Here is a 13,984-nt window from a genome sequence, read left to right on the forward strand (position 1 = left end):
GCCCCCAAACACCCCCAATCAGCCAAAGCTCCAGGGCTGCGAGCATCCCCTGGCACGGCGGGGGCAGCCCCGGCGCTGGCCCCGCCCCCCGCCCGGCCAACGGGCGCCTTGGCCCCGCCCCTCCGCGCCCTGGCCCCGCCCCCCGCCCCGGCCGTGGCGCTCTGGCGCCCCCAGGCGAGCCCGCGGCGGACCGGCGGGCTCGTGCCGGCTCGCGCTTGCGCACTGGCAGCGCCGTGGCCGCGGGCGGAAGCGGCGTCCCGGCCCCGCGGGTTCGCGTCCGCCCGCGCCCGGCGGCGGGGCCGGAGCGGGGCCAGAACGGCTGAGGGGCGAGAGCGGCGGCGGGGCCGCGAGGGACATGGGCCGGCCGCGGGGCTGAGCAGCGCCGCCCGCCATGAGCTGCACCATCGATAAGATCCTGACGGACGCGCGGACGCTGCTGGAGCGGCTGAAGGAGCACGACACGGCGGCCGAGTCGCTCATCGACCAGTCGGCCGTGCTGCACCGGCGCGTGGCCGCCATGCGGGAGGCGGGCGCGGGCTGCGCCGACCAGGTGAGCGCGGCCGGACCGACCCCCGGCAGGGCCCGGGCGGGGCGGCCGGACCGACCCCCGCGTCTCGGTAGGCCCGAGGCGACCGGAACGACCCCCGTGTCTCCCCGGCAGGGCCCGGGACCCGCGGCGGAGCGACCCGACCCGTCCCGGCTGCGGCCGCACGTGGTGCTGGCACAGGAGAACACGCAGATCCGCGACCTGCAGCAGGAGAACCGGGGTGAGCGGGGCCGGGGCGGATGCTGGCGGGTGATGCGCAGAGCGGCCCCGGGGGATGTTGGGCGGCAAGCGGGGCTGTCCCGGCGGGAGGGTCTTGTGGAGGAGAGCGGAGTCGCTGGATGCCCCGGTGGGTGGCGGGCCAGGGAGTCTCCTCGGCCGAGGGGATCCGGGCAGCGCCGGTCCCGCAGCCGGTACCCAGCGAGCGCCTCGGGGCTCCTGCTGTGGCTGCCGGTCGTGGCCCTGATGTGCTGTGTTCTGCAGAGCTGTGGGTGTCACTGGAGGAGCACCAGGACGCGCTGGAGCTCATCATGAGCAAGTACAGGAAGCAGATGTTACAGCTGCTGGAAGGGAGAAAACGTGAAGAGGCAGAACCAGTCTTGAAAGTCCATCAGGCTAATTCTGGGGTAAGGTGAGATGGGGACAGGAGAGTGCTCAAGACCCCTGTCCCCTGCTCGTTGTCATGCAATCTTTGTTTCCATTCCTGCAATGCCTGTGCTCCAAAATACATTTTCTCCAAATCTTGACTCTCTTTGCTGGCATTTGCCCCTCTGCTCCTTTAAGAGCACACAGGTTGTAATTGCTGTCCCAGAGGACACTGAAAGGCACAACCCTTTCACAGCCCAGGTGGAGGCTTTTTCTTTCAACCAGCTGGTGACTCTCCTGGGTTAAGCTTAATGTGCCTGATCCTCTGTAGTAAAATCAAAGATGTCCAAGTTGTTATAATTCTTGTTCAGTAGCTGTAACAAAGGGGAAAAACCCTCCTAAACTCTGTGAGCTGTATATGTTTAGTTCTTATGAGATTTCACTCCCTAGTGTTTTTAAATCCAGATACTCTGTGTAGTGGCCTGAAGTGTCCCTTTGTACACACCGGGCTCAGTGGCTTCAGAACTCTGAGCTCAGTGGCTGCTGATAACTGCTGCCTGTTTCATATTTAGGTATTCAGTAACAATAGAATAATGTTAAGTTTCCATTTAAAACTTAGGATTTGTGTTAGGCATTTTTTAAAATGTATTTTTATCTCATTAGAGAACAGCAGGTTGGTTCAACCCAGTGACATCTCATATCTTTTTAATTGGAACTGGAGCCAGCCCAACTCTTCTCACATGTTCCTGTGCACTGATATGTGGCAATTCACTGGTTCTCTTTTTTGAGTTGCTTATCTCATCTAAAGGTGTAGCTGTGTTTGGTTTCCAGTGCCTCCCTGAGTGCATTAATTGCTGTTTATCAAGGTTTTACATTTGAACAAAACTTGACAATGCAAAGCTGAAAGGGCTGTGCAGGAACCCTTGAAGAGATATCCCTTGATTGTCTCAGTTTCTAGGCAAAGTGTTCTGTACTTCAGGTGTAGTCCTTGAGATTTTCTTCCCACCATTTGGAGAACAGTAACAAACTGCTAATGTCTTTAAAATAACTATTCTTAGTACAACCATCTTCCTGTTTAGAAAAAGAATAGTTTAGAAAAATAATAATCTTTCTTCCCAGAAGTCTCTCGTGTTCTCCAGCTGTCTTCTGGATGCTCTGATTTGTTTACATACTTTCTGAATAATGGAGTTCAAAACTGAATTCTCTGCTCTGTGATAAATTTATCTTCCAGAGGCAGCATAAAAACTATGGGCACTTAAAGAAACTCCACCCTGTCACCTGTCATGTTAAGTGATGTATTGCTCTTTAAGCAGGAACTATTGCTCCATACTGGAATTTGTCAGTGTTTGTTCCATGTGCATTTCTGAGCTTCAGCAAAATGCATCTTCCAGAGGATTATTGCTGTATCTAGGCAGATTCTGTAAAATCTGCCTCAGGAGGCTCTGGTCTTACTTGCTTTAGTTTTGTTGCTGGATGTCCTTCTGAGTTAAAGTTGTTTACTCCACAGTTGAAACCATCTTCACTTTTATTTTTGGTGTCTTAATAAATTCAGTCAGGCTTTTCTAATAAAGCAAAATAAAACTTGCTGCCTACTAATCATGTTCACATGAACCTGAATCTGCTGTCTCAGACCTTGGCACACTTGAAATTAGTTCCCTTTAAGTCAAGGTGTCTTATCTTGCTGGCTGCTGTGTCTCTCTTCACTGTTTTCACTGATAAAGGACTGCTGATAAAGGACAATAAGGTACAAGTTCTTGTCCTTAAGTATACAAGGCAGAAAGGCTTGCAAGTGCTTGGGAGAAAATGATTAAAATTCAAAACAGAAAGAGAATCCAAAATCATGAAAATTGAAGTAAGTGGTTTAGAACAATCATGACTGTTGCTTTTGCCTGAACTTATTGAATGTATTAATTTTATGTCTTTCAGGAAATTGAAAGTCAGATAGACAGAATATGTGAGATGGGAGAGGTGATGAGAAAAGCTGTTCAAGTGGATGATGAGCAGTTCTTTAAAGTTCAGGAGAAACTGGCTCAGTTGGAGGTAAGAACAGAGCCAGTTGCTGAAGATAAATCGAGCTTTGGAGGTCTCCAGACTTTCTCTGTATTTTCTATATTTGTGTCAAGGACTTAAAACACTAAAAATTTGGGGTTGGGGTCAGGAAATGCAGAACATGATTGTTTATATTCAAGTTCTTAATGTTCATGTTATTTTTATATATCTATATATAAATAAACAAAGCCAGAAGAAGATAAGCTTTAAATTATGTGGTTCCAGTAGTAAAATTATGCAGTTCCACAGTACTAATGCTGGCATTACAAACTGCAATGTATAAACTTTATGTATCTGTGAAGGAGTGGGACTGTTTAAAGATCAGCATCTTTTAACTACAAATTAGCCTCTTTCTGTGATAGTCCTTTAGTTGTGAATTAGCTCATTTCTATTTCAGCAAAAATGTTGATTTTGCAGCTTGAAAACAAAGAGCTGCGTGAGCTGCTGTTGATCAGCAAGGAGTCCTTCGAGGTGGGGAGAGAAGATCTGCCAGACTGAAGCCTAGGCCACACCAACCTCATCTCCAAGCCTTCAGGGACTGTTATGAAACTACCTGACAAGGATTTGTTGTTCCAGGTGTTTCCTTGTATATTTGTTTTATCGATAAAGTGTGTGGGCTGTTTTCTTTGCATTTTTCTGAAGTGTTGATGGCAAAAGCTTGCACCCTGCTCTGTCTTAGTACCTGCAGCACTCGGATGCTTAACACTGAAGTACTTGATGTGTCCTCCCATGTGATGGCTCATTTCCTCTCCCTTTGTTATTTTTTATGGGCTTTAGTTAATAATTCCAGCTGTGCAGATGGCTCTTAAATCCACCTTGTCTGTAGCTAGAGAACATAATGCAGGTTGTGATTTTTGTGCTTGATAGAAGGAACAGGAGATGACTGAGGAACTACAGTGTGAGGGGCAGGGATGTGGTTTGCTCTGGCTGCACAGGGCAGCTGGGCTCTGCAGAGTGAGGGACCCTCAGTGTCTGGCTGGCCTGGCTTTGTCACCTGGCCACTGCTGAGTGAACAGCAGATGCCAGCAGAGCACTTGAAGGAGTCACTCCTATTCAGAGCAAACTTTACCTTGTTTTAAGGGTGAAGATTAGAGTTAACAACCCTTCCTGACACACACTTTCTTGAAGGATTAATCTTTTTTGATAGATAGACCTGTCCCAGCCTTCCCAGTGCTCCCAGTTACCAGCCAGCCCTGCTCAGAGCCTGCCTGAGCACAGCACCTGCAGATCAAAGCTCTTTGGCCACCCACAAATTTGGGTTCGGGCAGAGCGAGCTCAGGTCTGCCTCAAAACCAAACCAAACCACCCTCATGCACAGAATTTTAATGTCACATCACAGGTGAGTCTGGTGTTCCATAGTTACTGCAGGTCTTGTATTGAGTGGAATTAGAGGTGCAGTGTTGTAGGAGTTTCTCAGTACTGTGGTATTTTTAATGACATTTTTATAGAAAAGATTTCTGTCCTACCTGTGATCAAAGAGTAATCTTCCAAGAACGGTAAACATCTCATGTGTACTATTAGCTGAAATTTTTAATGGCACTTTTTCCCAAGAGAGAAATCTTTTGATAGATGCAGAAGGTGACTCGTTCCTGTGCTTACTGAGAGACAGTGAATGCTGGAGACATTATGAATACTTGGAATACCCAGCATGACTGATAGATATAAGGGGTTTCTGTACACAAGTGCTCTTGTATACAGTCCTTTTCTATTAGAAATTGTTCAGGAGGGAATAAAAGACCCAATGGGAAATACTTTCTCAAGTGTTTTGTGAGTCCTGGGGGGATTCCATGTATTCTGCATATTCGCAAGCCTTTTGCACCTGAGTGAAATACTGCCATGACCAAAATGTTGAATTTTATGTTTTTTAAATTAACATCATCCAGAACACCTGTGGTACATTTTTATCTTCTCTCCCTGTGTAGAGTAACATTCTTCCAATTGGGTCCTAGCTGTGCAGCCAGAAAAAAACCAGAGACTAAATAGCAGTTGCTTTGATTGAGTTTACTGTTAATTAGTAATAGGCAAAAATAGGCGAGGGAAGTTCAAATATGTTCACAAAATATCCCAAGTTGGAAGGGACTCACAGGGATGGACTCCAACCCCTGCCCTGCACAGACACCCCAAAATCCCACCCTGGGACGACATTCAAACTCTTCTGGAGCTCTGGCAGCCTTGGGGCTGTGCCCATTCCCTGGGGAGCCTGGGCAGTGCCCAGCACCCTCTGGAGGAAGAACCTTTCCCTGACATCCAACCTAAACACCTCCACTACAGCTCCGTGTTCCATTTGCTCCTGTCCCATTTGGGATCTGTAACTGGAATCTGACTGTACATGGCCGGTTGTACACAGTTCCCAAGGGCTGCTGGGCATTTTCAGAACTTGCTCCACTTGTGTTGGAAGCCGGACTGGAGCTTCAGGACTGGAAATGCTCTGTCTTGTCCTCAAAGTGTTTCCCCCTGATCCTTTGGTCCTTCAGCGGGCACAAGGCTCGTGTCCCTCCCTCGGGCTCTGCCTGCCCAGCATGGAGGCGTCTCCCACAAAGGGGGTTCCTGAGGGCCTGGGGTGTGCGTGCTGCCCTGGCCCGGGCCGAGCTCTCCCTCCCTCACTCGGGGTTCTCTGTCTACTCTTCAGCCAGGGCTCTGTCCCCTCTCAGCTGGGGTTTTCTCTCTTCTCTCAGCTGGGGCTCTGCCTCTCGATCTCTCCCCTCAGCCGAGATTTTCTCTCTCTCTCTCCCCTCAGGTGTCTCTTGTCCCCTCAGCCGGGGTTTTCTTTCTGTGTCTCTGTGCCTGTCTCTCGCTCTCTCCCCTCAGGCGGGGTTTTGTGTCTCCCCTCAGCCGGGACTCAATGCCACCAGCCGTGGTTCTTTTGCCGCTCATGGTGTTTCTCTCCCCTCCCTGAGGTTCTCCTTCTCCTCCCAGCCGGGGTTTCGTGTCTCCCCTCAGCCGGGGCTTAGTGCCAGCCGGGGCTCTCTTTCCCCTCAAGGGGTTCCTCTCCCTTCCCTGAGGTTCTCCCACTTCCCTCAGACGGGGCTCTGTGCCATAGCCGGGGCTCCCTCTTCCCCCAGCCGGGGTTTCGTGTCTCTCTTCAGCCGGGGTTCTCTTTCCCCCCATAGGGTTCCTCTCCTCTCCCTGAGGTTCTCCCTCTCCCGGGGTTTTCTGTCTCCCCTCAGCCGTTTCTCCCTCCCCGGGCCGCAAGGGGGCGCTGCCACCCTCACTGCCCCCCATCCCCTCTGGCGCGTGCCCGCGAGCGCCACCCGCCGGGCTCCGGGCGCGCACGCGCGGCCCCGCCCCTTTTCACCCCGTCCGCGGGCGGCTCTCGCGAGAGCGCCGTGATTTCTCTCCTACGTGCCGTGCCGTGCTGCTCATGGCGGCGCTGGAGCGGGGGCGCTGAGCTGTTGGGGTGAGTGCGGGCCGGGCGCCGCCGCCACCCCCGCCCGCCCCGGCGGGCTCCGGGCGACGCGGGACCTGCGCCCGCGGATCTCCGCCCGTACCGGGGCAGCGCGTCGGGAGCCCCGCCGGGGTTGCGCGCGGGGTGGGGGTTGGTTGGGGGGTGCGGCCTACTAGGCCGGCGGTGCGGGGATGGAGAGGCGGCCGCGGGGCGCGGGGTGCGCGCTGCGCTCCGCGGGGCTCCGGGAGCGGCGGCGCCGAGGCCGCGCTGGGACCGGCCGTGCCGGGAGCCGCCGGGGCTCGCGGGCCGCGCCGGGAGGGGGCGGCGCCGCGGGGGCTCCGGGCCCCGGCGGGCGGCGGGGCCGTGCGGGCGGAGGGGCGGCGGCGGCTCCCGGCGTGCCGCGCGCGGCCCCGCCCGGCAGCGCGGCCGCGGCCCTTTGTGTGCGGGGAGCCGCCGCCATCGCCCCCTTTTGTGTGCGGGGCGAGCGCTCCCCGCGGCCCGTCCTGCCCGAACGGCCCTGGCGCTGTCACCGGCCGGAGCCGCCCGCCCCCGCGCACGGCGGCCCCGCTGGCGGCGGCCCCGGCGCCGCCCCTCGGCGCGGCCGCCCCTCGCTCCGCCGCCTCCATCTTGGTGCAGCGCAGCGAGCGGGGCCGCGGCAGGGACCGGGCCTGGGCGGCTCCGTCGGTCCGGGGCCGGTTCTCTGCTGTCCGCACCGATACCCAGCGCGGGGCTCGTCTCCGCACCGCAGAACCCTTAAGAAATCCCGATATTTCTTTTAATGACTTTTTTGGGTTTTTTCTCCATACATTCTTTACAGATGTCCTTGGTAGTTCTTTAATTCTTTTCCCCCCTATATATGTAATTTTTCCTGACATGGAAAGGACTTCGCTGCTGTGGTGGTGGCTCGTCTCAAAGCTGTCACGTACTGGGGTGCCCGAGAGCTCAGTGCTGCTTTCCAGTATCCATCTGAAAAGAGATGGAGGAGCCTGATCTCCACGGATCTCTGTTGTGTGTGCACACTGAGAAGACAAAGTCTTATCTTTATCAAATTGTACCTCGGGCTGTTTCTGGAAGCACGTGCTCTGATCCACAGAATGCATGTCCTTGCAGTCGCCTCTTTTTGTGAAGAAAATGGGAAGCAGAACAATGCTGTCATGGGGCAGGTTCCATGTGGGGCTCTGTAGGTGATTTCTGGCATGTGACCCGCTGTCATTTAGCAGGATCTGCACAGGAGAGGCCTCAAGAGCAGGGCCCAGCTCTTCCCTGTCTTTACATTAAACCTTTCAGCTGTAAATACACAAATGCAGAAGGCACTGAGACTTGGGGGCTGGACAGCTGCTCAGGGTGTTTACCATTTGGAGGAGTATTTATAGTAGCTGAATTAAAAACTAAGGAATTTGAGGCAGATGAGCACAGTGAGATTTCTTTTTGCTTGAGTTATGATTGCTTGATGAGCTTTTTTTTTTAAAGAACTGAAGTGTAGTGAACCCATCTTGTTATCAAATCAGACTGGGTTTTAATGGGAAGGTTACTCCACAACTGATAAAATTAGCTTTAGTCTTATTTGATCACATGAGGTGTTTTGATTATTAAATGAAAAAGTGATATATTTTACGGCCAGAAAATGATAAATGCAATATGATAAGAGTTACATGTCTAGGAGAGCTCTAATAATATTGATCTAATTAAATGAGAGAAAAGTATGTGAGAAGATTCCAAGTGTGTCTGTGCAGTTCCTGGGATGCAGAGTGCTCATTTGAGAGCTGAAATGCTGCCCCAAAATAACACTGTCCTGGAAGATTGTGGTAACAGTTGCCCCAGTGTAATGCTGAGGTGAGGGAAAAGCAGTGATACTGTTATCTTTGCAATAGCTTTGTGTCTTCTAATTTATAATATTTTATAATCTAATTTTCAGTGCATACCTTTCACACCGGATTTGAACAGCCCTCACCCATCTATTTAATCTGTTTCATGCATGTTTGATGGTCTGACAGGAAAACTCATTTCAGCTGGAAATTCTCAGGGAAGGAGATGCTTCAGCTGGGAGAAAATCACTGAAATACAAACTTCAGTAAAACTGGAGATGAGTTTGCATGTTTGGGGTTCTTTCAATAGCTGCCTTCACTCAGCATTTTCACTGGGGTGAGAGTGAGACTTTGAAGTGTCTTTGCATTCAGGTTTCAGTCACTTAAAATGACTCTTTCAAATCACCAGAGGGAGTTCAAAGCTCAGTATAAGTTGTGAAATTCACTTTCCTGCTACACTGGAGAAGTGGACTCTGTCCATATTTTTTCTCTTTTGGTGTGGGACTTGTGGAATGATTTGGGGAAGAGTTGTGCTCTGATTTTCATGCCTTCAGATGACTGCAGGACTGCCAGTGTATCTCTGAGGTCAGAGCTCTGTTGCTTCTCACCTGCTTTTGTCCACAAAAACATCCTCCCTTTTTTCCCCTTATCTACTGAGTAAACAACAAACTCAAAACTTGATTTCTTCTCAAGGAAGGTTTCTATTTCTGTAAGGTTTTGTTTTGTGTAGTTTGGTGAAACTGTTTTTCTCAGGAAAAGACAAAGTGGCACTGGAAAACTGCAGGAGGGAATTAATTGGTAATTAGTAACTGGTGCAGAAAGGCTTCTGCTGGTGTTAGCTACACAAATATCATCACATGGAACCAACGTTTTACAAAACTGTTTCAGAAGTCCAGAGAATGGCTCTGTGTTATTGCACCTGCAGTGTCTGTACACATAATTGAGAAGTCCTTTAATGTTTATACAATTCTAAATGTACTTCAGGTATCACTAGTCCTTAACTTAACTTTTGGAACAGACGTAATCAGGAAATTTTAATTCCTATGTATATATACATTCTATTGCTCCTCTGGGGATCTGTGTGAGCACTTATATAAATTATGCTATAATTTAATAAGCACCCCTATAAAGTTATTGGTGGGAGGACTAAGGTTTGCTAATAGATCAAGTACTAATGATCAAAATGAAGTTGACATTTAATGGTACACACTGGAACATTCCCTAAGATGCCTAAATGTGTCTGAAAAGTTCAAAATTGGAAATACCATCTCACTGGCTTGGAGTCAATCAATCTTTTGGAAAACAAAACTGGAAGTGGGAATGTTGCTACTGGACACGCAAGAATGCAAGCACATTACGGTTCTCCAGGTGAAGCAAGAAAGAGGAAGTTTATTCTCTGACTCTAACATTTATAGTTTTCTAAAAGTGACAGTGGATTGGAGGGTGATAGGGACAGCTCTCCAATGACACTGGTCAAACTAGTAGTCTATCAACTTTCTCTTCTTCTATAGAAGAAGACAAAACAATCAGTTATTTACAGAAAGTGTCTGGAACAGTTCACTACAAGAATGTCTATATCAGAAAGCTTACAAAATCTTAAAAAACCAGAGTGACATGGGAATGCCAAATATATCTGTGAATCAGCTTTTATTAATGAGGGTTAAACCTCCTGTATTAAGGTAGAGGAAATGCCCCTGTTATTATTTAGACCTAGAACTGATGTGCAAGGGGAGTTGTAAGTAGATGGTCTTTAAGGTCCCATGCAAACCAATCCATTCTGTGATTTGATGAGAATTTCCTTCACAGTGATACTTAGTGTGTGTGTCTTTCTCCTTTCTCCAGTATGAAGTGGAACAGAACAGAATTTACCACCTGAAACTGCTGCTTCAAGTTCAGATCAGGAAAAGAATCTAAGTATACCACATTGTAACAACTCAAGACCAAAGAAGAGGCAACTTACACTGAAGAAGATACAAGGCTTGATCTGAAACAAGAAGTTTGTGCCTACTCAACAGCTTCAAAAGAGCACGTCCCGACGCTGCTATAGTAGTCTTTGTTTTCTCCAGTGCTGTAGTGAAACTGCCCAGGGCAGCAGCACTTGTATTCTCTAGAGCTTGATAGATCACCTTCTTTTGCTATCTTTTTCTTTCTCTTTTTGTCTCTCTTCCTTTTGTTCCTTTTTTTAAAATAATAGCAGTCTTCATCCTTAGAAACTTGTGCTGAAACAGAAGAATCGGCAAATACTACTGAAAGTGCAATATTTGAATATCACTGCGAGGTTGGTGCCCATGCTGGAGAAAGAGTTATAGCTGTGTTTTTGAGCTTGGTTCTTACTAAGTTTTTAACAGAAGGGGGTGGGATTGGTGAGGGTTTTTTAATAGTTCTTGATAATAAATTAATTTAATAGTGAAGCCTTGGCACAGGGTGCCCAGAGAAGCTGTGGCTGCCCCATCCTGGGAAGTGCCCAAGGCCAGGCTGGACAGAGCTTGGGGCAACCTGGGAGAGTGGAAGGTTGCTGCCCATGCCAGGGAGTGAAACAGGATGATATTTAAGGCCCCTTCCCACTCAAACCATTCATTGCTTCCATGACTCTTTGCTGTTATGTTCATTTATTTTGGTGAATTCATAGTAGCTGCATGTGGTTCTATTTAACAATACTTATAACCCTTGAGAACTGATTATTGGTGTTTCTCACTTCCAGTAACAGTAGGTTTGTGGCTCCAATCCCTTTTCTCAAATAACTTCTCTTTAGTATTTCAATCTTACAGCACAGGTGGTTTTTTTTCTTTCTCTAAATATTTCTTTTGATGGGGTTAATAGTTCATATTCCTGTTATTAGATGTAGGAATTTGACACTTATCTGGAAAAGCTGATACTTTATGTATCCTTGTACAGGAGGTTTTAGTGCCACCTGAGGATCTTTGTTTAAACTGAAGTTGTCAGGCTTTAGAGGACTGATGAGGAGTTCTTTGTGCTGTGCTCCTTTAAACTCAGACAGTTCAAATGGTGTCATGCAGTGGTAGTCTGAGCTGGAGGTGAAGCACTGTGGCTTTCTAACCCTAACAGAGGCTATTCTGAGCTAAATGTTAAGCTAGATTTTTGTCATTTTCTCTCTCTGATGTAACTTTAGTTCATGTTTGAGGCAGAGTGTCTGCTTGCTGCTTCGCCCCCCCTTGTATCAGAGGTGAGGTGGCCATTTGGTGACTCACAGGAGCCTTTGGCAGGCTCATTGCAGCTTCCAGAATGGGTTAATGCTCTGGCCTCTAATTCTCCTGGGAGAAGGTATAATAACATATCATTTTCTCTTCTTCCAGCCACCCTACTTGCAGGACCAGTTTATTTTTGAAAAGTATTTCAGACTCTAGGATAGCCTAAAACACTTGAGCTGTTGTGTTCCCACAAGGACATTTTCTGCTGTGGTGTGTCCTGGGGTTGCCTTCCTCAAAAGATGAGGATTATTATCTTGGCATGATGCTGGCAGGACCTAGTCAGTAAATCTTAGGAGCTTTATCAAGTGGATTTTATTAAATACTCAGAGAAAATGTGTCCTTTAAACATGATCCAGTGCATAAAAAAGATATAATGCTGTGGCTTTTGTCATTTGAGCAGCTTAGGCTGGACAGGAGGGGAAGGAAATCTTTGCTGAGGTAACAGTGACCCCAGAAAGGTGTGAAACCTCTGTCCTTGGAGGTCCCCAGGACCCAGCTGGACAAAGCCATGGCTGCCTTTGGTGGCAAGAGGCCTTTGAGGAGGGATGGGTTGGAGCTCTCTGTGTGTCTCTGATTTTCTGATTCATTATTTTCTGGCATGGCAGTATTTCATGACTTGAACATGTTAAGGGTATTGATTTATGCCACTTACTGCAGGTTGGTCAGGTAAGAATAAGAGGGCAGCATTGATTGAAATTAAGAGATTGTTACTGGTTTTTAAGGGAAAGAAAAGTGAGATGTAGAGCAAGGAAATAAGCAGTGCATGTTACAGAAATGATATCACAGCAGATTTAGCAGTTCAGTGAATTCTTAGAGAGCCTTGGGTGGTAACAGTGTGGTGTGGAAGTGCTGAGCAGTGCTGTGGGATGGGGACCATTACACAGTGTCCTGGGATCCTTTTGTGCCCTCAAATCACTCCCTCACCTTCTGTTACTTGTGTTTTTCTTCATCTACATCTACCCCATGTGGGTCTGAAGCAGAAGGGGGGAGAAGACCTCTTCCTCTTGGAGTTAAAATACTGTCAATCTTTATTTTGTGTGCTTGTTTCCAATTTATTTTTTTAATGTCAGTCTCCAAGACCAAACATTTCTGCCCAAGAACTTCACAGCAGGCATTTTTTGGTGCTCTTTGATCACCTTTAAACTGATTTCTAAACAGCAGAATAAGAATGCTGTGCCTTCTAATACATTGAGTAACTCTCTGGCTGTGTTAGAGTGAGAAACATGACCCTTTTACAAGTTGCTTAGGTGTCTTTTATCTCCACTGAACACATTGCTGAGTAATTTTTAAGCTCTCTGCTTATTCCAGCAAGAAAGCAGAGAACTGATATGATCTCACTCTGTTTCCAAATTAAAACCTCTGGAAACTAACAAATAATCCTGTATATTTTAAGATGTTTGGAGGGAAGAGGGTTGCTTCAGTTGTCTCTCTTGAATTGCAGTGTTCAGTGAGGTATAATACATTTCATCTGATTTAATTGCTAGCCTGTAAGTACAAGTGCTCTGCTTTACAAAGGAGACTTGTATATCAAAAAAGCCATTGAAATGGTAAAGGGATTTGGAATGTTTCAAGGGTGAATCTGTGACTTGAAAAGAAAAAATGCCCCATAAAATAAAATGTTTGAATAGGTGTTAGTTAATTTAGGAGTTCATTACACCTTTAGTGCTATTTTTGAATTTTCTGTGTCTTTCTAGCACTTGAGCTTCTATGCCACAGGAATGTTAAATTCTGGTTATTAATTCCATAACTGTGCAAAACTGTTTAATTACTTAATAGCATTTTTTAGTATGAAAGACTGAACACATGAACTAGGGAGAAACTATGCAGGGATTTGAACCTAATTGCATTGATTCAGAACTGTTGCATTTTCCTAATCACCTGTTTAATTTGGAAGAGCAGATACTTCAGATGTTTTCAGGCTCTGGTGTGAAACAGTGAATGTGGGAGTACTTTGAGGTGTAATACTTGAAAAATGCCAGAAGTCTGTTTTGTTCTAAGCAAGCTTTGTTTTGGTGTTACAGTTCTGGCTTGTTTTATAAATATGTTGCCTGTACAAATTTGAAGGATTACTGTTTTAAAGAAGCTCAACTCTTTTGGTCGTTTTAAAACACATTTTATTAACGTTCTTAAAACACATTTTAGGAATGTGTCAGTAACTACACAAGCTCTTATTGTGTTGTGGGGATGTTTTTGAAAGGCAGGTGTTTGCTAAGGAAGGGGAAAATGTAAACCCCCTCCCTCTGAATTGCTATAAATTTTAGATTAAGGGGCTCTCAGGCAAAAATATGGGAGCAGGAAATAACAGTTCTTTACTAGGGAAGAAAATAAAAAGATAAAATAAACAATGCAGTAACTAAACCAACACTGGCAGAGTCAGAACCCAAGCTGACACCCTGTGGGTCAGGGT

General features: G+C 47.5%; 1 protein-coding gene across 2 annotated transcripts; it reads left to right on the top strand.

Moving 5' to 3' along the window:
- The first annotated feature begins 234 nt into the window (after positions 1-234).
- On the top strand, positions 235-4,932 carry SIKE1 (suppressor of IKBKE 1). Of its 2 annotated transcripts, none has more exons than XM_030965947.1 (5): positions 235-550; positions 662-767; positions 1,028-1,170; positions 3,056-3,169; positions 3,596-4,932. In XM_030965947.1, the coding sequence occupies exons 1-5, from the start codon at positions 392-394 to the stop codon at positions 3,674-3,676; spliced, it is 603 nt and encodes a 200-aa protein (XP_030821807.1). In that variant the 5' UTR covers positions 235-391; the 3' UTR covers positions 3,677-4,932. The 2 variants fall into 2 exon arrangements, with proteins under 2 accessions (XP_030821807.1, XP_030821808.1); XM_030965948.1 differs by having other exon boundaries at positions 241-550; positions 3,576-3,707.
- Positions 4,933-13,984: the final 9,052 nt, after the last annotated feature.

The sequence above is a fragment of the Camarhynchus parvulus genome, chromosome 26 (genome assembly GCF_901933205.1).
Source record: "Camarhynchus parvulus chromosome 26, STF_HiC, whole genome shotgun sequence".
NCBI classification, from domain to species: domain Eukaryota; kingdom Metazoa; phylum Chordata; class Aves; order Passeriformes; family Thraupidae; genus Camarhynchus; species Camarhynchus parvulus.

Coding starts and splice junctions, on each gene's coding strand:
- SIKE1 (XM_030965947.1), top strand. CDS start 392: ATGAGCTGCACCATCGATAAGATCCTGACGGACGCGCGGACGCTGCTG. Junction 768..1,027: donor CCTGCAGCAGGAGAACCGGG/GTGAGCGGGGCC, acceptor TGTGTTCTGCAG/AGCTGTGGGTGTCACTGGAG. Junction 3,170..3,595: donor AGAAACTGGCTCAGTTGGAG/GTAAGAACAGAG, acceptor TTGATTTTGCAG/CTTGAAAACAAAGAGCTGCG.